The sequence below is a fragment of the Melanerpes formicivorus genome, unplaced genomic scaffold, assembly GCF_026170545.1.
Source record: "Melanerpes formicivorus ecotype bairdi unplaced genomic scaffold, bMelFor1.0.p_v2 SCAF_16, whole genome shotgun sequence".
NCBI classification, from domain to species: Eukaryota; Metazoa; Chordata; class Aves; order Piciformes; family Picidae; genus Melanerpes; species Melanerpes formicivorus.
In genome coordinates, this window is record NW_027142368.1 from 8370040 (window position 1) to 8395722 (window position 25683).

Here is a 25683-nt window from a genome sequence, read left to right on the forward strand (position 1 = left end):
AAAGTGAAGTTTGTTGTGTGTACAAATTGAGTTGACTTCTGTAATTTATGCATTTCTTACCATTGCATTAGCCAAAGCAGTATTATTTTTCAGAATCACAAGTATTTAATTGGCATTTCTGAGTCAGTTTTGTTTTTAATGGCTTTATGTACACTTGCATACTGCTGATCTAGTTTCAGCAAAAATAACCCAAATGCAGTAAACTGTCTCACAGGTTGGATGTTTTACATTACAGAGCATAGCACAGTGAGGTGTTTTGGAGACTGCTTCATCATTGTTATGTGACTAAATTATGTAATTCTTGGGAGGGATGGAGGGAAGGATTGATAATTTTTGTCGGGGGGGGGGGAATAAATTCTATTTTAATGTTTGTAAGCCACCAGATTTTTTAATAGAAGTTGGATACTGACATTAATTTTATTCTAGAACTTGCACTGAAACATAAATAATTTGAAGACTGGGGCTAACTGTTCATCTGTATGTCTGCCCATTTATTATTTGTATTCCATATGCCTATACCTTTCTTTATGGAGAAGGAAATGTAATTAAATAAAATAGGATAATTGCTCTATTTAGTGTTTGTAAAAGATTACCAAATTTTGGTTAATCATTTTACTTAAAACTTTAGAATACAGTACAGAACACTTACACAGGTCATCTTTCAGTTTGTTTAGGGGTTTTTCTAATAAATTTAGGGTGAATACAAACTTGTGATTTAAGAAAAAAGTGAAGTGTGAAACTGAAATAATTTCATTCACATCCCTGCTTTTCATCCACTTGCTGCTTCTTTATCCTTTGTAAGAGTTCCTACAGTTGAAGTTCTTGTAGGGTGCTTCCTCTTACTCATCATGGGCTTTCTGAAGTTGTGAATACCTTGTCGGGTCTTTGTTGCTTAAAACACTCCTGCCATTAGGAGTTTACTAGGCAAATGGAAGTCTCCTCTTCCTCATGCACTACTCTTGCCATGTCTGGACCTTACAATTTAGCAGTCAAGTTCCTCACAGCATCCTGCTCTGTAAAGCACTTGCATCCAGAACCTACACAGTAATTTTCTGTGCTTGTTGGTCAGACTGGATTGTTTAATCTCTCAAATGACTTTTCTTAGAGTGCAGTAAATTCAGGTTTCTTATCCTTATTTTCAGAATTCATCATAATATTGCTGTTCCTGTTTCTGCCCATGCTCTCCATCTGTTTTCATGTTCTGGATCAGGTAGTACATATAATTTCCATCACAAAGATGTGATCTGCTGCTTTTGCAACTACACCTTTTTGACTATTTTGCTTCTTGAGGACTGTTTTGTTTTAATAGTTCCATGCTGTATATTGAAAGAACTTCAAAGAAAGTTCTACCACTGAAGATAGTGGAGGTTGCCATAGGAGAAGGGAATTAGTAATTAAAGAAACACTAGAAGGGTATGACACAGAGGTTTATAATTTCTTTCTTAACCGTTTTTGAGATTACTTAGGTGCTTTGTTAACTGGGCTTTAGTTTCAAAAGCAGGTCATCGGTGATTCTAAGAACCATTATCTGTATGAAGCCAGTACCACCATTCCAGTGCAGTCACACATGCACACTGCTGAGCCACTTAATGCCAAAGGAATAAGCTGAGATTTTAGAAGATTTTCAAAACAGCTGTGACACAATTTCAGAAACACTTCAGATGGACTCAACACTGCAACTGAGAATTTATGAAATCTGTAACTCAAGTAATGAATTTAAACCGTGGCAAACAGAGTCATGCTAACGTAATTAGATTTTTTCCTTTTCTTTTCAAAACCCCACTTTAATGTACTGCAGACAGGGAAAAAAAAAAATAGCATGTTTTTTACCCCCTTCTGGGAACTTAACTGTTTTTAGAACTGTGAAGTTCTGCTTCTTTTTTAAGGATTCTGGACATTCTTTATTCTAGGTGATTTTAGCTTCCTTAGCTTTTCCCTTTCCTTTGGGAAAAGACAAAGTATGTTACTGCACATGATATAATGTTACATAGATCTTCGTATTAGCATATGTCTGTCTGTTGTCTTGTGTCTGTGTGGTAATCTGAGATGCTCTGTATGGCTTTAAGTAATGGATAACAAATTATATGTGATCCTCAGAAATCTGCGATTAAAGATCATGAGTAATTGCATGTTGAAATCACTTTTGCCAGAAAATGCATACAATAAGGAAAGTTCTATCCAGAATTACATCCCAATTCTGCAAAATTCTAGAATTCTATTGCCCTCTGCTGGTTTTATGTACCTGTCTGAGATATGGTATCACTTCATAACAAGAGAAATGGCCTTTCTTTTCTTTTTTGTGGCAAAATAATGGAACATAAACAGTGTAATGAACCACTTTGCTACTCACACTATATTTTTGGAATACAAGTCAATCTTTAGTCCGGTCTTGTTTGGCTTTCTGAAGGTAAGAGAGGTGACAAATTTTCTTCTTTATTGTTGAGGTTTTCAGATTGGAGAAGCAACTTCATTTCATGGGGTTTCTTTTAAAGTATTAAAAAATTCAAACCAAAAATTAACAGTAACAGAAGCTTCAGAGTTCTTACTTTATGCTTTTATGACCTTTCCCCACATTTGTGTGTGCACTAGATGTGGGTATATTTTTGTATTATAAACCAAAAGGATAAACCAATGATTGAATTTATTTTTTTCACTGATATGATCCATGCAGCAGTCAGTCAGAATTGAAAACAAATTCGTATACACTTGTTTGAGTATATATGTCATGTGGTATGTATGCATGGTGTGATGCAGTGTTGTCTGCAAGTAATACATAGGTAAGCCTCACACCTGTAGATCAGTCTATGTAGGTTGGTCCTGTAGGACTTCATTGAAGTAATTTTGAGTTTACAAGGTACCTATGTGGGTATAACATAGATCTGAATGCAGGACTGACTCACAATATGCTCATCTGCAGAACCTGGCTTACATCACCTTGGGGATGAGCAGTGTGTTGCCTACAGTAAGTGGTACATGATACAACAGGTGGTAATTGACTGAATGTCTACATAAAGAGCTTCTAGATGGGGAATAACCTTTTAGAGTAGTGGTGTTGCCATGTTCCACATGATCTATAAGCTTACACTTGGGGACTTCCAGGGAGAACCTTAACAAATGGAGAAGAGGAAGTGCTTTGCCCTCCTGTGGTATGCAAAAATTGCTGGGTCATTTCACAGGTGTTGCAGTAGCCTTCTCACAGATGTCAAGTAGATAACCCATAGCAAAGTGATTCCTCAAGGAGCTGAGGGGGAAGCAATCTCTTTTTCAGCTCTTTTCCTTTCTTCTAACTGGAAGTTAGAGTAGAGTACACAGGGTAGAGGTTTGAGACAGAAATGCACTGCACATCTCAAGTTAATTTGTCTTCTGTTGAGTTTGCCCTTTTATTTCCGTAGCCAGGATACATTCAGCAAATCCCTGTGAGAAAAAAAAGCAGTCTCAGGTATATTTATATTCTGGTTTTTGCTTTTGGTTTCTAAGTGTTTTTCCAGTTTCACAATCAATAGCTCTCTGTGTTGCTCTGCTTGAAGAAGCTTCTTTTCCATTTTAAGCTTTTATAGTATAAAGGTTAGTGACTGATGAGTGGTCAGGACAGATCATGTTTTTACAGAAACAAGCAATCTATATAATGTAAAGTCACAGAGAAGCTCTTTGGGGACCTGCACCTGTCACGGTAAGTTTGGGAGTCAGTGCACATATCTTACTGAGCTGCAAGTAGCATTTTCAGAGTCAGAAGCATCCAGTGTCAGGGAATAAAGAAAAAAATTCTAGTGCCACTCAGTAAGGTGGAAATAATGGAAAGTTCTTGAATTCAGGAAATTGCATATAGTCACACACAGCAAGTCCCAAATCTACCTTCTCTGTTTTCACAAACTGTAGAATGTAGTTCATCATTTTGATATGTTCAATAGCTGTTTCATCTGTAATTTGAGAAAGCAGTGTTTGGGGTTTCTTTTAAGTGCCATTAGTTTATTCCAAGGACTCTGGGACCTTTGCAGAAGTTAATTAATTTCCTGCTTATTATAATTTACACCTCAATACTATTTTTAACTGTCATACAATAGCTTTAGGATAAGGACTTCAGTCAGTTCATAACTATTTTCATTGTTTTCTTCTGGGGTCCTTTTTAAGCTGTCAGCCCCTAAATCCTCCCTTGTAAGTAGGAAATTCTTGTGCTGCCTCCTACATTCATTCTGTCTTACAGAAATGAATTATTGGGACAGGGAGAAAGCATATAAATATCAGCACAGCTTAGCTGTCCTGTGGAAAGATAGGTGAAGATTTGTTTTCTGTATGTATCATTACTTGATGAAAAACACTGAACTACTGTTCCATTTAAAGTGGAGAAATCCTGAGCAAATTCTTTAGATACAACAGTAAGCATCGGGGTCCTTTTGATGTATTGAGTTGAGTTCGCATTTTCGTCAAACAGGATGTCTAAGCACTCCCAGGGTAGAGTATATAGATGTTGGAAACTTCATGGAATGCTTATATTGTACCAAGAATATTTTTAGTCCATGGCTTCTTAAGGTTGGTATTCATATTGCTTTTTTACAAAGACACTAACCAAAACAAGCTGAGAATCCTAAGTTATTTTGCCTTAAAAAATGGGGAGAACCGAGCCTGAAACAAGAAGTCCTGACTTTGATTCTGTGCTCTGGCCACTATCAGGTTTTGCATTTGTTTCAACACATGCAGATGATAAGAAGAATAATGTTTATGATCACTTAGCTTTTTGATGTATTTTCTTTAATTCTTTTGTAAACAACTATTTTTACTTTGCCTTGAAATTATAGTCAGTGTTGATTTATGTCATTATATTTGGACATAAATCTCAAAAACATGGAAAAATCATAGTTTGTTCATAGCTGTTCATGGTTTTAAATTATGATCACAAGAGCAGTATCTCAAACCCCCTCAGCTTTCTTGTCATGTTTGTCCCTATGAGAAAATTCATTTTTATTTCTGAAACACTATTACTTATGGACCCAGGGTTGTGAGTTTAAGCTTTCTTACCTGTGCCAAAGATCACCTCCTGTTTAGCTAGTTTACACAGTTTGGACTGATTCAGACTGAGGCATCAAAGGCACCTGAACAAGTCAAATCTCCCCTTTGTGTGACATTCAGTGCAGAAATTGGCATGAGGTTTGGATAGGTTTGAACGGATGCTTTCCCTTTATCTGGTATCATACTACCTTTTGTGATGTGACTGGGAATTACTGCCAGTGGGGAAGAAAAAAGTGAAAGTCATGATAGGCTTTAGTGGTAACTATTGCTTTCAAGATATGTTGTTCATATTTATATTCCGTAATTTGCCTGAAAGTTTTGTGCATCTGGATTTCGAGTTAGGTGAATGATGGACCAGATCCATTTTGTGGGCCCTGTGTTAAACTAGTGAAGACATTTTAAGTAAGCTCTGAAAGAATAAAGACTATTGTAAAGGAGGGAGCTTTACAGGAAGATACAGGTATTCTTCCTGTATAATTTTTGTTCTAACACAGTCTCATTTTTAACAATTAAAATACTCAAATGCATATACAGTTAGTTCTCCTGCTAATTAACAGGCTTGACAGTCATAAGTTAGCATATATTTTGTATACCTGAGGTTTTTTTCTCAGCAGTCAATACAAAGATCAGTAGGACACTGAATTGAGATGTGATTTAACAGCTAGATCAAGCATGGGAACCACTGCTGTGCCATCAGTTGTCATTTCCTGTGAGCTATCATAAACTGAATCATGACTGAAACTTGGAAATCTGTTACACAAACCAACTGAAACCTTCTGTTCCAGTCTGTGTGGAAGAAAAAGTCGCATTTAATGTCATTTCAATCTTCCCCACAGTTAGATTTCGTAACAGGTTAATGATAGATTTGATGATGATCTGCATGATTATATAAAATGTTATTTCTCGTGTTTTGGTGGTTAATCATGAGATGGTGTTTCAGTTGTGTAAATTTTAGAAGTAGGGCACATACCATTTCCTCAAACATCTGATTTCAAATGACCCTGTCTTTGATAGAGCCTGAATACATGGCACATGATCAGGACTATTAGTTCCTGATGTACTTGGAAGAACATAGTGTGGAAAACACAGTTCAAAGAATTGCAAAACCAGAAATCTGTAAAGCAGACTTTAAAAAATTTCAGTTACAATTTCCTAGCCTTAGACTTGAATGTCTGCATGCCTGCTACGGAACTATTATATGTTTTGGCTGTTGGGTATAGCTGTGCAGTTATAAATGCTAAATGGGTAGTATTCGTCCTCTGCAGGAAAGTGTTTTACAACCTAATCATTAAAGTAAAATCTTAATTTCTAGATATAGTGTGTATTTTTGAGATATAGTTAATATTCTGAATGAAAGCCACTAATGTGGTACCTAGTAGTATCCTTTATTTTTCACTTCTACTGCAGGAACAATCATAAGAAGGTAATTAGGTTTACTGCTTCTTTGCTACGTGCAGTCTACAAAACGAAGTTTTGTGGCTTTCTTTGTTTAAGTATGAATGTTTGATGTAAAATTTCATTCTTCATGATTCAGGTAATAAAAATACTTTTCCTTTCATTGTACGGGTTATTGAGAATATTAAACAACTCAGTGGGAGATTAGTGCTACCCAAATAAACAGATCCACTTGAAAAAAAGTAGAGCATTCCCAAAGAGTAATTCTGTAACCATTCTGGTCTTGTTTGAGAACTTCTAGGGATCCAGACCCTTGTGACTGATCAAAGAGCATACCCAATTTAATAATCTTCAGGAGTTAGATTTGGGTGACACCATGCAGTACCTACCAATAAAGAAAAGAGTTTATCTGCTGTTGCAACAAATGCAGCATATTGGAATGACTCAGTTGCCACCATAAAATTATTTTCAGTTTCATTACTCTAGTTCTGACTTTTAAAGAAAATGATAAATACTGATTTCTGTGTTGTAGGACCTGATTATTAAAATACAGTGTTTTGTTGGCAAAGATAGTATCTTATATTAGAAATGTGTTTTGTACTGTCATCAGAGATTAATATCTGCTGTGAATCAAGAAAGCTGTGCCATTTGACTTGTATTCAGGCTTCCTGTATTTAGTTTCTGTAACTGTAGCACAAAACATGCTATATATTGCCTATTTCAGTCTGTATAACTGATGGGTTACATATCTATATAAAATTTTTTCCCCCAATATTCAAGACATAGCCTTTAAAGGAAATAAAATAATAGGACTAATTGCCAGTTTTATGTCTGTTGCTTTCAGAAATTAGCACCTGGAGTCAGTCAGTTTGCTTACACCTGTGTACAGGACCATCCTATTTGGACTAACCAGCAGTTTTGGGAAACAACTTTTTATAGCAATGTGCAAAATCAAGTTCGCTCCCTCTACCTTACAGCCAAAGATGACAACCATGCAGCACAGTTGAGACAAAAGGTAAGACAATATTTTAAATATCAAGGTAGTATTTTAAACCACATTCTAAGTGTCTCCTAAGTTATAGAGAGCCAAGTTACGATTTCTCCAATTTCAGCTCTTTCTTACATTCTTCCCATATTAAGCAGCATACAATAACATAAAAAATAACCAAAATTAGGATTTCTCTGTAAAGCATTGTAACTTGATGTTGTTCTGATGATTTTTGAAACAGTCAGTTTTTGTATAGTTTGTCACACTTTAAGGTAGATGTTTTTCCAGAGAGTAGTAATTTATTGTGTAGAATGTTATAAACTAGCAACAGTTCTGTTCTATGAACAACTTAAGCTAGCAGTGGTTCTGGTGTCCAGTGTTAGATTATTGCCAAATCCTAGGGTGGCACTTAGTCTGTTTTACTAAAATGATATGAAAATCTGTTATCGACTGTGTGACTGAAAACATATGCTAGTCAAAGTCATACAGCTTTGTAGAGAGGGCAAGTGAAGTAGAGAAAGACCCAGAGCGGTAGTCAGAATGAACTGGTAAGGCATGTCAGATAGAGTAGGGTTGGACTCTGGGACTGTGTACAGGCAGCTCCTTCCAATCTGGCACTCTGTAAAGAAAGATATAAAGAACATAAGGAAAAAACATTTACAAGGTACCTAGTCTTTTAACTCAACATTAGGCATTAGGTCACTAATAGTGCCTGCTAGATGCCTTTACTCTGACTTCCTCAGGCGCTAACATATATGCCATCTACGTAGTTTGCTTCAAGCAGATGCTAGAATTGGACGTGTTCAAACATGAGTGTTTCAGCTGGTCTGGAAACTATTTATATAAAAGTTTGCCTCGTGAGCATCCCAGGAATTTGGAGAATTATCACCTACATCAAGCAATGAGCTGTAGATTATTTCTCAATCTGATTTATGCGTTTTCTTATGTGAGCTAAGTGGACAAGCTAAGGAAAGCACCTATATTAAAACCAGCAAACCACTGTGAAGTAACATGGAAGATCGTATAACATAAAAAAAGATCTAGAAATGATACTTAGATCTATCCACATTGTGCTACTTGCATATTTCAGTAAGCTGCCTTCTCAGCTCAGTTGCTATAATCATAGTTCTCTTTAAACCCTGGTGAGTATAATTTATTTCTTCTGGGTTTTGAAATGAATGCATAATTTAAATAACTGAATAAGTTTAATAAACAATTTGATAAATAAAGTTTTGACTAAACTTTTTTTTTTTTTTTTTTTTTAAATTATAGCTGCTTCATTGCTTCTGTATTTTTTTTTATTTCTTTTCTGTATGTCTTCCAGGAGAAAAATTCTGTAGGTCCAGACCAAGATAAGACAGCAATGGACCTAGCTGCTGAGCAGTTGCGCTTGTGGCCAACTCTTAACAAACAAACACAGCAGGAGCTAGTCCAGAATGAGGAAAGCACAGTTTTCAGTCAGGCAATTCATTTTGCTAACCTCATGGTCTACCTGTTAGTACCACTGGATACAAGTAAGAACAAATTATTGAGAACATCAGCTACTGGTGACTGGGAGAGTGGAAGCAACAGTATTGTCACGAACAGGTGGGTACACAAGTTTAGTGGTAGGCAGGATGAGCCACAGTTTTCCAAAGTTTTGTTGTTTTCAGGACTTACTCAAAATGCTGATTGTTTCAGTATCTTTTTTTTTCTCTTTCCCCAAGTACATTGAAGGACAGCAAAAGTCTTCACATGATTCTTCCTAATATAACAGAATTTCCTCAAAGATGTTTACCACTGTTTAAAAGAACCTTTTTTTGTGGTTGTTTTTTTTTTTTTGCTATAGTAAGAATTTTTACCCTGGTAATGCAAATGTTAAAGACAAACAGAGTATGATGCAAAAGAAAACAATGGCCTAAAAAGTACTAAATTTGTTTTCATATAACTTAAAAACCTCCAGTGTATGAATTTAAAGTCAAGAAAGAGTTTGTATAGCATCTGTAAAATCAAAATTTCTGTGTAACAGCTGCAAGGGAGAAAGGTGCTGAGGTCACAGAAAACAAGAGGGTTAAACCACTGTGGCAAAGGTTAAGTTACTGAGGAGGCAGGAGGAGTATAGCACCAGCATTCCCTAGCATGCAAGTCCAGGATGTTTCATAACAAACCTTCCTCCCTCTCTATTTATAGTCTTCATTATCACCTATGTCTGTCAGAATTCCCACCTGATAAAATTCTAGAACACTACGTGAGAACACTAACATCCAGTAAAAGCAGGCAGGCTATCAGTATCAAACTCCCCATGGCTACTCCTGCTGACTAAACACCTCTAAACTCAGGCATTAGGACATGCTCAGAACACAGCTTGTGGTGTATGTTGCAATGTATGAATCTGGACCTTAATATTATTCTGGGAGGCATTTTTAGCTGTTCAAAGTACATCTCCCACTGACTCACTTGCATATTCAGTCTGATGCACAAACATTTTTTTTCTTTTTCAAAAGCTCCTTTTAGTTTTTGAATGGTTTGCTCTGCATTTAATGGATCTTTCCCTATGTAACTGGGTATTTGTTTACCGGGGCTTAACTCTATGGGGAGAAGACAGAGCTCTCTCCCAAGTACAGTTTTTTTTCATGTTTGCATGTCTGCACTAGACTTGGGGGGGGAAGGTTCTCCTGGGTCATTGTCAATGCAGTTCTGACAGCGTTAATAACAATGAAAATAGAATGTAATTTAGCAAGATTTATGTACTTTAACTAGAAAAATCAACCCACGGCTTGTCTCTGTTTAGTCCAGTATCATATGTGCATTGCCAGTTAAATTTTTCACACTTGAAATGTTTTTTATTTCTTTGTAGTATTGCAGGCAGTGTTGCAGAGAGTTATGACACAGAAAGTGGGTTTGAGGACTCTGAGAACAATGATGTTGCAAATGCGGTTGTACGCTTCATCACCAGATTTATTGACAAGGTTTGCACAGAGAGTGGAGTGACGCAGGATCACATCAAAGGTCTTCATTGCATGATACCAGGTAAGAATTGTAAACAAAAAGTGTTTTGAAGGCTGTCTTTTCTTTTTATTTCTAGAGAAAGAAATGTACTTTTAGTTACTTGCAGTGAAATTAGAAGTTAGATTTCTTTCCTAGTCTGTAGTTGTTGTTGAATTTAAAATAATAATTCACTTGATGTTTACGTTTCGGAATTTCTGACTATCAGAGTTTTAATTAGATTACAGCTTTCATATTATGTGAGGGTTCATTTATGGTATTACTGCTTTCCAGGCATTGTAGCAATGCACATAGAGACCCTGGAGGCTGTCCATCGTGAGAGTAGGCGGCTTCCACCAATACAGAAGGCAAGTATTATGAAATGTATTTGTATTCTTTACAAGTATTACAATCATGCAATTTAGTCATCTTTTTTCTCCCTTATAATGTTAGGAGGAAACATCAAAACACTGAAAGAAAATTTCCACCAGTGATAAATAAAATGCTTGGCTTTGGTCTTGTGAAATATGAACTTAGGAGCTAATAGAGCCAAACTTTTGAGCATAAACAAGCTGTTGCATGCCCACTGTTTTTTCAAGACCCATTTCTCTTACTTGAGTGAAAACTCCATTTCCCTTCTTTGGACTCATGCTTGTAACAATTTTGCTTTGAAGCTGTTAAAACGGGATAGAATAGGATAGAATTAACCAGGATTGAGGTATGACAGTGGTATCACCATTACATTTACGCTTTAATTTATTTGCATCAGCCCAAAATTCTACGACCAACTTTACTGCCAGGAGAAGAATTTGTATGTGAAGGTCTCCGTGTGCTGCTAGATCCTGATGGTAGAGAGGAAGCTACAGGAGGACTACTTGGAGGTCCTCACATCCTTCCTGCTGAAGGAGCGTTGTTCCTTACCACTTACAGAATTATATTTAAGGGCACTCCTCATGATCAGCTGGGTAAGAAAAATTACACCAATTGTGGTCCTTCAGACAGGCAGGTTTTTGAGCTGGCCTATCTACCTATTCAAGCATCAGCATCAAAATGTCCATACCTCACAAAGTATTTTTTTGTGTGTCATATTATAAGATTCATCTTTTAACATAGGATTTTATCACCAGATATGCCAGTGATTGATTTTGATTTCCCATGTAACTGAACTAGAAGGGTTTTTTTCTTCAGATGAGGCATTAGATACTAAATGTTTGTTTCTCCCCGCATGTTGGTGGATGTTTAGAGTGCTGTCTTCAGCAACTTACATAATGTAAAACCATAATATGTACTTGTCTTAGAGGAAACTTCAGTAAACTGTCACATGGTATTTTGGGCCTAACTTTGGAGACCCAAAATAAGGACATTTCTGGCCATACTTGGATCATGTCCATAGAATTCTGAATGGACAAAATGCTTAGGATCTTTGTATCTTAGTTCCATCTGTAAAGTTGGTCTAATAATGCTGCTTTTACAGAAGAAAATGTTTGTAAGCTTCTTTACCAGTGAGAAAGAACATCCATACTGTGTGAGCAATGCAGCTTCCACTGCCCCTAGTTTTTCATTATTCACTTTGCATTAAACACTTCTTTTCAACTACTGGAAGTGTTTCAATGACAAATGATCATGTGTTAGTATTCTCCTTAAAATTATTACTAATAAATTCAGCATTCTTTTTTAATATCTAGTGAAAATGTCTCTCCTGAGTGATAAATTTTCCTATTTTGACATTTGTTGTTTTTAAGCAGATTGTCATTCAGAAATGGAAATTTATTGTGGAAAGTTCATGGTCATATGTAAAGATGTGAATCTGTCCTTTGTTTATAAATTGTTTACTGCAGTAGGAAATTTGAATACACTTGAAAGTTTTTCTTTACCTCCCACCAACCTAGATCTTGGGGGAATGCTTTTTTGTAATATACAAAGGCTCAGAAGGAAGGAAAATATTTTTGTAGTCATCCCAAATAAAATGAATCAGAAATGTAGAGTTCAAACAATACCTTAGGAACCCACCAGCTTTTCAGGTATTTTGCCTGAAATTTATGCTGTACTGTTATTTTCATCTGAATTTGCACTTACTCATTCCTACCTATTCAAAATACAATGTGATCAAACCAGACTTGATTCTGTGATCTAACAAGTGTCTGTAAATGCCATTTGAATGGTCCTCAGTTGGAGAGCAGACAGTGATCCGGAGCTTTCCTATTGCATCTGTGACAAAAGAGAAGAAAATCACAATACAGAACCAGTTACAGCAGAGTATGCAAGAAGGACTGCAGATCACTTCAGCTACCTTTCAGGTAAAAGGAAGTTTTGTAAAAATCTGTGACAGCACAGCTCAAAATATTATATGAGTGGCACTTTGTCCAGATCCTTGTGAAAAGTTCATTTGCTTGCCTAGTGGAGTCACTAGCAAATAGAAACCCTGGTGTTTCTTAGCCCAGTTGATATTTTAAAAGGGTTACCATTTTCGTGTTTTATTTCTTTCTCTCCTTTCCTCACTTTCAGTTCTGGATCCAGTAAAAGTAGTTTGGATCCAAAATCTTTTACTGTTAGTGAGTAGAGCACTGGAAGCATGCTTTCTCTCTACTCTAGCTATGTGCAGTGAATATGGAACAGCTATATGTATTCCCCCTTTCTCAAGACTTGCCACTTTGTCAGCTCTCTTTAAAAATCCATGGTAGAAAGTCATGGTCTGTCTGACATGAAAGTTGCACTTCCAGGAATCTTTAGGATAGCCAGCATTGACCAGAACACCATATGACTTGCACAGATCCTAGTAGTTTCCTGTCTGTAGAATCACCCTCGGTGTGTTCCACAGAAGCATATACGCAGGGTAATCAACAGAAATGCACATGGGAGACTTTGGCATCATACAGTCTCCAAAGTCTTCCCTAAATGTTTCTTCTTGGTAGTGATGGGAAGTTGAAGGCAAAGAATTTTATATTATGTACTGAAAATAGGTTATGATACTTAAGAAGTATGTTGTTGTGTTAGCTAACTGCAGAAGTATATTTTCTTTGAGAACAATAATTCTGACATTTAAAAACATAAAGTAGATCATCAGCATCTTACTAGTTGGTTGTAGGACATCATTCTTCAATATCCTATTCAAAAGCATAAGATTAAGAATACAAGTGAGTGAAACAACTGAAAAAGAGTTGTTCTTGTGAACTTTGGAGGGGACCTCATAATGACTTCTATTTTCCAAACATTTTTTTACCAGAATAGTTAGCATGCTTCAATAATGTGCTAAATACAGGCGCAGCTCAGTGCTGGACCCTTGTCAGACAGAATTTTTGGGTTTTTTGTTTAGCATAGTTTTGTATTAAGTTGTGAGAACAAAACCCATCAGCAAACAGTTTACTTTCTGTTCTGTCTGTAACAGCTAGAGTTCAATGCAGTATGAAATAGCCCCTTCTCTTTGTTTATTAATTATAACTTTCAGAAGGTTTTGGTAACAGCAAAGTTATTTAATGTCTTTAAAACTTTCTATCAGTGTAACCCCTTAAGTGTGAAGAGCTGTTTTCAAGGAGATCTTAGAAGAACAGAGTTATTAGTCATTGGGAAGGTACAAAACAAGTGATATTTAAAAAGCACAGATGAAATCTACCTTCTAGAGCAAACAAAAGACATTTGAAAGGTGTGGAGGTATGCACCCAGAAATAAAACTCTAGGATACTTATTTGATTGCTTTTTTCCACATTCATAAACTTCTTTTGGGCTCTCTTATGAATTCCAGATTTTCTATCTCTGTTTTTTACTTTGTTGTATTTAGTAGTGGTGGTGGTGGTGTTTTCTTTGCTTGCTTGTTTCCATGAAATGCTGACTGTTACCCTTTCGGCCAAGGATGATGAGCTTTATTTTTTTTAAAGACATTTTTAGTGGGATGGAAGAATCAGTGTTGAATAGGTTAGTTCCCTTTTAAGGATAGGACATCACTATTACATTTTTGGTGTTCTCTATGCTTCGCAAGGTGAGGCAAAGTAATGGAAGTATAATTGTTGTGACATATTAATGCTGAAATTACTGGTTTGATGAGAGTCTTTGAAGTGCCTTACCAGCCTTAGTTCCCATTATGTGGGCAGAGCTGGCAGAGTATTTCCAGGCTAAGCTGTCACATGTGACTAATACTTGAATTATTGTAGAAATCTTAATGCCAACACTACTACTTGGATTTACCAAAGTGTTTTCTGCTTGGTATTACGAGAATTGCAGATGCTTCTTATTGAAAATACCTTAGTATTAAGTAAAACAACCCCACAACAACCCCATGCAGTGCTACAGGCTGGGGTCAGAGTGGCTGGAGAGCAGCCAGGCAGAGAGGGACCTGGGGGTGCTGGTTGATGGTAGGATGAAGATGAGCCTGCAGTGTGCCCAGGTGGCCAGGAGGGCCAATGGCATCCTGGCCTGCATTAAGAACAGTGTGGCCAGCAGGAGCAGGGAGGTCATTCTGCCCCTGTACACTGCACTGGTTAGGCCACACCTTGAGTACTGTGTCCAGTTCTGGGCCCCTCAGTTTAGGAAGGATGTTGACTTGCTGGAACGAGTCCAGAGAAGGGCAACGAAGTTAGTGAGGGGCTTGGAGCACAGCCCTGTGAGGAGAGACTGAGGGAGCTGGGGCTGCTTAGCCTGGAGAGGAGGAGACTCAGGGGTGACCTTATTGCTCTCTACAGCTACCTGAAAGGGGGTTGTAAACAGGCAGAGGTTGGTCTCTTCTCCCAGGCAGCCAGCACCAGAACAAGAGGACACAGTCTCAGGCTGCGCCAGGGGAAGTTCAGGCTGGAGGTCAGGAGGAAGTTTTACACAGAGAGAGTGATTGCCCACTGGAATGGACTGCGCGGGGAGGTGGTGGAGTCGCCATCACTGGAGGTGTTCAGGAGGAGACTTGACAGGGTGCTTGGTTACATGGGTTAGTTGATTAGGTGGTGTTGGGTGATAGGTTGGACACGATGATCTTGAAGGTCTCTTCCAACCTGGTTTATTCTAGTCTATTCTAAAAAATGCATAAGAATTTAATAAGCTGTATACTGCTCCTTAAAATCAAGAAGATCTATAATACATATTTCTGTTTTCTGGCGTGCATAGTATTGCGTAAGTATAGGAATTTTGCTAATATATTTTAGTATCTTTTTATGTCTTTAATTCTACAATTATTTTAATTCTCTAACATGTCATGTCTTTAATATGCAGTTAATTAAAGTGGCATTTGATGAAGAAGTAAGTCCTGAAGTGGTGGAAATATTTAAGAAACAGTTAATGAAGTTCCGTTATCCTCAGTCCATCTTCAGCACGTTTGCATTTGCAGCTGGGCAAACAGCACCACAGATCATTTTACCAAAACAAAAAGAAAAGAACACTTCATTCCGGTACAGTAGTTCTTCTTTTCTTACTGATGTTCTCGTTTAGTATTAGTCAAATGCATGGAACAATCTGACTGGAAATGCAAATCTATCGAGCAGCTTTCAGGAAAGTCAAAGTAAATGATTACTGTTGCATCTTTTTATATTTACTGAGTAAGAGGTAGATTAGTATGATCAAGACATAGTCCATTTGCTATAGGAACATATGATTTATCACAATTTCTGGCTTCAGTAAATTTGAACAAACATTTCATTACATTTTGAAATGCTCACAACTAAGTAGAGCCTTCATGTGTGCAAACTGTGCCGACATAAAAACCAGATTTCTCGTGTGAGACTTTTTAGGGTTAATAACTGCTTGTGGGTTAGAATTAATTTTACTCTTGGTACAGTCTGTACAGTTCCTTAGTGTTTTTTCATTTAGAGTTTGAGCTTTGTGTCCTCTTTTGAAGATTTTTATATGTTAATTTTTACTAGACTAGATGGCTTATTAGTTTGTTCCAGAATGGTAGTTCCTATGATTCTCTGTTGATTATTGCATTGTTGGCACAGGAAAGTAGCACATGAAACTACTCATGGAATCCTAAACTTTTAAGTAATTACTATCTTTCCTGAATATACAAATAGCTAAAAAAGACAATGGCTGCTTATTATTCATTACCATTAGACAGGATAGACACAAATCTGTGACAGCACAGCTCAAAATATTATATGAGTGGCACTTTGTCCAGATCCTTGTGAAAAGTTCATTTGCTTGCCTAGTGAAGTCACTAGCAAATAGAAACCCTGGTGTTTCTTAGCCCAGTTGATATTAAGCTGAAACTTATAAAATTCTTGTTTAAAAAATAATAATGGATAAGTATATTTTTCTGGGGGTAATAATTTTTGACATGTTAAATGGAAAATTGTGAATACATTTTATTTGGGTAAGTGGGTTCATCATAAATATGTGTACGTGCTATCACAGAGAATCATAGGCATCTTTCTAAATATTTTTATTGCCATGAATTTATAGTACCTTCTCCAAAAGTATTGTGAAAGGAGCAAAGCGTGCTGGTAAGATGACAATTGGACGCCAGTATTTGCTGAAGAAGAAAACAAGCACAATAGTAGAAGAAAGAGGGAATCGCCCAGGCTGGAATGAAGATGATGATATCTCTGGTAAGAATAAAGCAATTTTTTTCATGTTGGTTGATGTCTCTCCTGTTTTGCTGGCATCGCAACATATCAAATAAGAAATGTCTTCAAAAAGAAATTGCAGTCTTCCTAGGCAGGAAAGAGGAGAAGCCAAAAGAGGAAGTTGACTTAATTCAGTGATAAAGCAAAATACTAGATTATTATCTTGTAATTTATCAAACTACTTACATAGAGTATCTTTTTAATAATTTTTTACATCGTAATAGTGTGGATGGGACAGCACAGAAGCATAATGTAACTTCTGTTTCTTTAGCCATCATGACATCTGCAATTAGTCTGCATTGAGAATGAGTAATTGGTGACATTCAAGAACAGGCAAATACCATGGGGGAGACTCCTGCACATGTGGAGGAGACGAGTGAAATCTGAAAGCAGCAGATGTCATTGCTGCTGAAAATACCATATTGCAAATTTTGGTTGAAAGTATTTGCATACATAAGGTAGAAATTTCCTGTGGAGTGTGAATTTCTTCCAAACACTGCTTTTCCTACCATGTGCTGCTGTCAATATAGCCTTATCTGGACCAGTGCTAATTTATAATTAACCACTAGAGGGAACCAGATTCTCCTCTACATAAACAGGTATTGTTTTGTCATACCATTCTTTCATTTCAGATAACAAAATGTTTCTCAAACACTAATTCCTTCAAAACGTCAAGCCGGTTTCTCCTTTTGGACTATTTGTTCAGTGAGCAGGACAATTTACGTAACTTAGGAGAAGATGTATGAAAGTTGCACTTTTATGTTACTGTTCTGTCTCTGTTGTCACCAAAATGGAAGAAGGCCATTCCAGGAAAGCTAAAAACCACTGATTGTCATCTTCTGTTCCATATAAAAGTGGATTTTAAAAGGCAAAAAAGAAAGGATTACAAAATACAGAATGCCTTTACAGCGCTGAAAAATAATGTTCTTAATTGAATGTCCAGCAAATTCCTCAAGTGCAGAATTAGTATGTCTTCTGATGCTGCAGATTCTTTGGGTCAGAAGCGATTCTGCTAGTAGTACCTGCGTGGTTGCATCTCCTTCATCTAAAGACACCAAGTACAATTCTACTTGTGTATTCCCACTTCCCATGACAGTGAAGAGTGAGTTTTTGCATTGTTGATGTACAACAACTACATTCTTCCATGAACACAGGTGTTACATTAGCAGTAATAATTTGTTTCATTCTCTAACAGAAGTGTGAAGAATTGAATTGTGAGACTTGTCATAGAATCATAGAATCAATAAGGTTGGAAAAGACCTCAAGGATCATCAAGTCCAACCTGTCACCCAAGACCTCATGGCTACTAGACCATGGCATCAAGTGCCACGTCCAATCCCCTCTTGAACACCTCCAGGGACGGTGACTCCACCATCTCCCTGGGCAGCCCATTCTAATGCCTAATGACTCTCTCTGTGAAGAACTTTCTCCTCACCTCAAGTCTAAACTTCCCCTGCCACAGTTTGAGACTGTGGGCTCTTGTTCTGGTTCTGATTGCCTGATAGCCCTTCTGGCTACAACCTCCCTTCAGGTAGTTGTAGACAGCAAGAAGGTCTCCCCTGAGCCTCCTCTTCTCCAGGCTAAACAATCCCAGCTCCTTCAGCCTCTCCTCATAGGGCTTGTGCTTGAGGCCTCTCACCAGCCTCTTCTACCTGATACTTTTGAGATACTTTGACTGGAAATATGTGTGGTGTTCAGAACCTTGACATTTTCTTTTCTTCCCTCACTGACACTGTGCCACCAGGTACAGTCAACTGACAACAACTGTAATTCTGCTTTGGAGTAAAATAACTGCAGGAAATTTGGTATTTCATCACTGCAGTATTGGCTGCTTTGAATGGCTTTTTGTTTGCAAGTCTCAAAAACTGTAGTATGGGGAACTATGCAGCTTTACCAGCAATGGAGCAAACAGGAACTATCCTTAGCAGGCGATGCAGTATCTTAAAAAGAAATGTTAATGATAGGGTTGGAAGAGATTTCAGGAGATCATCTACTCTATCTCTCTGCCCCAAGGCAAAATCAACATATTTAATCTCTTCCATGTTGTTTACCTAACTTTTTCTTAGAAGCTTTCCAAGATGAATGTTCCACAACTCTAGGCAATTTGTACTAATGCTTTAACCATCCTTAAAGCTGGAGAAAAACAGGCTGCTTTCTGATATTCACACCTAAATATTTTCTTGCCACACTTTAAGGCCTTCACCACTTATTCTGCCACTATACAAATGTAGAAGAGAAGATTCCCATCATTCCGATTGCAATGTTTAATATGTTTATGGGGAACTGTAGTATTTCATTACTCTGTTCTTTTCTGGATATCAAACATCTAAAGTTCTTTCAGTCTTGATATATTTCTACTCATTTTTGTTATGGTTTTCTCAAGTCCTCTTTATTTGGTTCATATGTAACTTGAAATGTGATTTCCAAAACTGGGCACAGTACTCTGATTGTGGCTAATGAACATCTAATTTCCCTCCATTTCCCACCCATCTTTTAATTTCAGAATTTAGAATCTCATGACTACTAAATTCTTCTCGGTGGTCACAGTGGTGTGCCCTATGAAGCAGGAGGTTGTAAACCCCACATGTACGAACAGTCATATCTCAGGAGGAATGAAATAGGGGCAAAATCCTCCTCTATTCAAAATCAACAGTTTAAAAAATTATTCTAAACTTCAGGCAGCAAAACATTTTCATCTTCAGGTTAAGCCATCCTAGGATTGTATGATGACATTTATGTGAGCTTTTATAATCTCTTACCTTTTTATTCTGATCACCAGTATATTGCTTTCATGAGAAAAAAAAGCTTTAGACAAAATATTTTGAAAAATGCACCCTCATCTTAATGCGAGTCACTTACAGCTCTCCGTTCGAAGTTTATCCAGGCCCCAATATAAAATCAATTCAATCTCATTTGTTTCAACTTGTTTCTCATTAGGGCACTTCTTGTTTGTGAACGTGTTCCATCTTCTCTCTTATAATAATAAATATGAAAAAAGGGGGGAAAAAAGGGGGGGGAAAGGAGCATCAAATTCTGTTCTAAATATAGGCAACTGTTGGTTTCATTTGAGGTGCAGGGGCATGAAAATTATTCATATTGCTTTTATGCTAAGGTGCACTAATGAAAATGTGTATGGGTTCTACTCCTGTAAATTCTGAATGTTGTCTTCTGCCAGTAAAATAGTAATAGTATCTTTTTTCTTAAAGAGTTCTAATTTCCAATTTTAGTAATTTGTCTGAAATTTACATCTTTATTTTCAGTGCCTCATACATGAAGCAGTACTTCCTTTGTGCATATATTTCAATGCTTAAGGTGTTAACAAGTAACTGATACATGCTGAGAGCAGTAAATCTGCTTTCAGAGGTATTTGGAAATAGTTGGAAGTGTCAATAACAAGCGGGTGGCAGGTTTTGTACAAAGAACTTGCTTGACTTGAATTTCATTGTAGTTTGAACTTGTGATACAGTTTTTATCTCTCATGGTTAAAGATTTTTTTTGTTTTGCTTTGGAAAGAGCAGCTGATGTGCACAGCTGAAGAAAGTTGCTGTTTGACATTGAAACTGAGGCATTAAGAAACCAACAGTTATCTGTTGTGAAATTATGACACACAAACATTTTTTAATTGGAACCAAGCCTTAAAAAGATGGTCGCATCTTTTGAAGTTCAAAAGAATTGCAAGGTCCACTTAACCTTGGATGTTTAACGAATTGATAATGTATAATTTTCGTTGGTGTGTCTTGTGTACATCTTTGTGTAGCAGTTTTAAGTTTAAGAGGTGTTCATAAATTCTTGAAATAAAGATGAACTGCCTTTGCCTCAGTTAAATTGAATATTTGAGATAAATTTTTCCCAGTATTTTGGTGAGAGAGTTGTCAGCTATGCCAGCTACAAGTGCAGTAGGTAACTGTAAGAAGAAAATGGCATCATTTCCTGTGTAACTGCTGACCTACCCAATAGCAAAGTCTTTAAGATTTTGAACTTCAGTTTCAGATGACAGCGAGCTGCACACAAGTGGTACCCTGAAAGCATCAGAAAAATCAACAATGGAGCAATTGGTGGAAAGAGCCTGTTTCAGAGACTATCAACGTTTGGGACTAGGGACCATCAGTAGTAACTCTTCTCGCTCAAAAACAGAATACTTAAGAATAACTGCACTGAACAGGATGTATTCACTTTGCAGGAGGTGAGTTTACCCATTCAATCTAGTAGTTGAAAATGAAGATGACCTAACACACACATACCACGTGATGCATCCATTTAAGCAACTTGGTCTGAGAAGATTTTTATCTACAGTAGGAGTGTTCAACCAGTGATCTTAAACTTACTTGTATTCCATTCAGATTTGTCAAAAGATGTGGACAGGCTGGAGAAAACCCAGAGAAGGTCCAGAGAAGGTCCAGAAAGATGATTGTGACTTATCTGGAGTAACAGACTAATAATTCAGTATAATGCAGATAAAGGCACTAAATCTGTACATTTTTTGCTTGCTTTGAACATTATGCAGACAACTCTTTCTTCATCTAAAACCACCAGGTTTTAATATTCTGTAGCAATGGTAGATAATTAAAGATTGAGTGGATTACAAATCTCAGTATTTAAATTCCTATCTAGTGCCATAATAGTTTGGTTACTGTGTTTTAAGCAGTAGATGGTGAATTTTATGTACACTGATTTTGTATAAGGGCAGTCAAACATCCAAATATACAGGCACAGCATATGTGGTAGAGGAACAAAGCTGTTCAGTAAGCATAGTTTTGCCACGCTCCTCGTCTTAATTTTCTTCTTAATATCAAATTGGCACTTGAATATTTTTTTGGAATAGAAAAGAATTGGTTGAATCCTTCTTTCACTACCATCTTTCTGGGTTTTATATTTCCTTTTTAAGGTATTTATTTCTTATTTAAAGGTATCAGTAAATTTCCTAATCTCTCAGTGTAGTGTTTTTTAAAGTACCATTTCAAACATGCTGTTCCAAGTAATCTGACTAAAATTTAAATGTATTTTGACATGCACAAAAAAGTATTGTTTTAGTTGTGTTACTTGAGGCAATTAACATTCTTTCCTTTCAATTCTTGTATTTCATATACAAGTGTCAAACAAAACTACTGCATCATCTGCATACCTCAAAATTCTCTCTTGTCATGCTGAAAAATACAGTTTCGTTATAGTGGCAAATAAAAGGTATGCTGAGGAGGAAAATACTACCAAAATATAACCTTCAGTGAAAAGAAGCTACTAGTGATATTCTTAATACTTTTTTTAATTAAAGTTGAGTTTAAAATGCAGTTTTCTGTACAAATTAATGTATTTGCTAGGATTGGACCAAAAATGAGAACTACTAAGTAAAAAATAATTCTAACCGTTGAGGTGTATATCATTCAGATGTATATCCAGCTTGTAATTTTAGGACTCTTTTTTTGTTGTTGCTGTTTAAAATGTGTTGTTTTTCAATTCTTTCACCCTTATGACAATGCAAGTTACCCTGGACTTCTGGTAGTGCCTCAGTCTGTTCAAGACAGCAGTCTGCAGAGAGTTGCTCGCTGTTACCGTCACAATCGCCTACCAGTTGTCTGTTGGAAGAATACTAAAAACGGTACTCTCCTGCTAAGATCTGGAGGCTTTCATGGAAAAGGTGTGGTTGGCCTCTTCAAATCACAAAACACACATACTACAGGTGAGGTGCTGCAGCTGGGATTTTAAAGTATTTTTGTGAAATACTTGTTTAGTAGGAGAAAGCAGTGACATGATTCAATCAGAAGCTTCAGGATATGAATGTCTTTTATGTTGCTATTGTCATACTTCCAGCCATATATTAGGCAGTAAATAATCTGTTTTACAGTAACTATCTGTCAGACATTAGCTTCTGAAGTTACAGTTTATTTAAACTGTGAAGAAAATGGAGACTTTCCTCAGGATGTTACTACCCACCATCTTTAATTCAAATATCTGCTCAGTTCAATAACAGACTTTCATGTAAGTCAAGCTGGTCATCTCCTGAATCTGTCTTTCCTAAACCACACACAATACTCTTCACAAAATAAAAGTTCAAGTGGTAAGGACATTATGCTTGCATTTAGACATTTCGTTTCCTTTTGTTAACTAGATTATTAAGACATAAATTGACTTTTTGCAGCATTGCTTCAAGGACTAAGAGACCCAGAGATTGTTCAGGTGGATTTCTGGTTGTGTGAACCTTTCTTTAGAGCTGAGGAGAGAATGTTTTTCTTCAAGCTTTGTCAGACAAAAACAGTGTGTTCCTGCATATACATTTTCTAATCACCTCCTAATTGTGCTTCAAATTCAAGACACTCATTTTATCAGGGCTATTTAGATACTAATTTTAACAGGGCTACCATGAAATTTCTTTTGCCATCTCCAACTAATTAGATTATTAGTCTCCAGCATAGAATGTGATAGGATCATCACTGGGGAAAACTACTTAAAAGTTACTGCTGTGGTTTGTTAAAATATGCTTAATTAGTTCTTTGGCTCTCTTACCTCTTGTTCCAAATCTTGACTCTGATGGTAAGGATACCAAACCCTGATTTAAGCAGCTATTACATTGTCATCCTATAGCAAGTCTGGAGATGGCTGCAATGAGCTAGAATTCAAAAAATTTTCTTTTCAACTTGAGAAAAAAATCTGACTCATCAAGACTTGGCACTTTTTTGTCATGATCTGGCCCAGGACCAGAATGGATTGTTGAGCCTTCAATAAACAAACCATAGCATTTTCAGTGCTTTTCTATACCTGAGCTTTTTTGTTTTAGTATTGTATGTACTTACAAATATCCTGACATTTTAATGTACTATGTTCTTCTTGTGACTCTAGCTCCTGCTTCTTTAGAATCCTCAAGCAGTATAGAACAGGAAAAATACCTTCAAGCCTTCCTGAATGTGATATCCGTCCACTGCAAAATGAATGGTAGTAATACTCTCACTGTTAGACCAACAATTGCTCTGTCTCCAGGTAAAACTTTGTTTATATAGAGTGCTTTTCCCAATGTCTTAGAGAGAAGTACAAGACTTGAGATTGTGTCTGTCTTGTCTTATTCAGTCGATGGTAACTGGCCTACTCTAGTCAAACATGCCTTTTCTTGTAAAATAACACCATTCTCTAAGTGTGCATGCTTTGCTTCATGTATTGTACAATACTGCTTAGCTTTATCTAACTTTGCCATACTGTTGCCAGTATATGCATCTGTCTTAAAAAATAAATCTGCAGTACAAAATGGGCAAGAATTATCTGTATTGTGTGAAAAAGAGGATTTTATCAGTTACATTAAGTGGTAGTCTGAGTAAGACTGTAGTTTTTAATCTTGTATTCTTTTTTCTGGCTGACTTTAGGCACTGAAAGAAGGGCTTCAAGAATGTCCACTGTGTTTAAGCAGGTAGTGCCAGGACATTTGGATGTAAATCTGTCCAATAGCTTTGCTCGAGGAGGTTAGTAAGACTAGCTCTCAAAGTCTGTTATTTGAAATTAAAAATGGTAACAAAATGTTAGTGAAATAAAAATAATTACACTGCTTACTGATTCATTACTCTGTGAAACAACAGAAGAAAAATTACAGATTAGTCTGTCTATAACATTTCTGTGTAAGTCCTTTACTTGCCATTGAAAGAAAGTATGTTTCATGTTGGAAATTACTGGAAAGTTAGCACTCAATTAGGAATTAGATTTCTAAACACTATGATTCACACATATTTTAAATTTATCCAAAAGATAGCCTGAACATTTGTTAGAATTGAATGAACTTCAGAATTTCCAGTTACAGATTGTTCCAGCATTTCACTGAAGATTAGCTCATGCTTCATAAAATTGCATATAATCTGTCTGAATAATTTTACTTCAAGTAAAGGAAGGAGCTGTGTGGCCAGTCATCATAAGTAAGGGGATACAGTGTATTCTTCAGAAACAGTTCTTCTTAGATACAAGAGTTCATCAGTGTCACTTCCACAAAAAGCTTTCCTTCTGTGAAGTGGATTTCAAATACTTTTGTTCTTCTAGGCTGAGGAAATTATTATGATTTTATTTTTAATGCATAGTATATGCATAACATTAGTGCATCAAATTCCTTATATGCTTGTTAGAATAGGGATGAATCTTTTTGCAAAAGGGGACACTTCATATATTGTTTATTACCTTTCAGTCCTGAAGACTTCTCTTGCAATAATTTCTCAGCATCTAAGTTTCTTTTCTTTCCTTTTTATACATCAGCTAAAATTAATTACACCCAACTGTGACCTGCTGAGGTCAATTTCAACCTACTTTATTGTGTAATAAAAACCTGTCACTTCGTATGGGGAAGAATGTTGGTTACAAATTTCCAAAATAGATGGACAGGATTAGAGGAATGAAAGGAGGAAGAAGGCAGGAGGGAGAGAGAGGAGGGAAAGACGAAAAGAAAATACTCAGAGCTATATAGAGAAGTTTGATGAGAATCAGAGCAGAGGGGAAGAGAAAACAAGCAGCTAAATGGTGATCACCAAAAGCCAGAAAATTCTGTGCATTTTTGTTAATCATTCTATATGCATATTTCGAATCTAAAAGTTCTATTTATGTCATGTTACTGTAATGCACAGAGATGAAAAAAGTTGGTGATTTTAATTGTATATGTAAAATGGATAGGGACCTAAGAGAACAGGACTTAAGTGTCTAGAATCGTAGATAAATTGGTGGCTGTGCCCAGTTTGACTTTGTATCACAAGAGTGAAAATCCTGGGTACCTGACAGAAGACTCTATTCAGTTGACTCCATTCCCTCATGCTGGGACAAAAGTGTCAACAGCAAAGT

At 36.6% G+C, this 25683-nt stretch overlaps 1 protein-coding gene across 6 annotated transcripts in view; it reads left to right on the forward strand.

Annotated features, from left to right (window-relative positions):
* The window catches only part of SBF2 (SET binding factor 2), a 199015-nt gene that overhangs the window by 144681 nt on the left and 28651 nt on the right, over positions 1–25683 (forward strand). For 4 of the 6 annotated variants that reach the window (XM_068148006.1, XM_068148008.1, XM_068148007.1 and 1 more), the window contains exons 18-29: positions 7244–7414; positions 8712–8974; positions 10224–10396; positions 10646–10719; positions 11121–11316; positions 12521–12648; positions 15542–15717; positions 16727–16872; positions 20875–21073; positions 22368–22564; positions 23722–23859; positions 24237–24332. In XM_068148006.1, the coding sequence (XP_068004107.1) occupies positions 7244–7414; positions 8712–8974; positions 10224–10396; positions 10646–10719; positions 11121–11316; positions 12521–12648; positions 15542–15717; positions 16727–16872; positions 20875–21073; positions 22368–22564; positions 23722–23859; positions 24237–24332 (1957 nt within the window). The remainder of the gene's footprint in view (positions 1–7243; positions 7415–8711; positions 8975–10223; positions 10397–10645; positions 10720–11120; positions 11317–12520; positions 12649–15541; positions 15718–16726; positions 16873–20874; positions 21074–22367; positions 22565–23721; positions 23860–24236; positions 24333–25683) is intronic. The other 2 variants (XM_068148009.1, XM_068148010.1) reach the window with 1 other exon arrangement.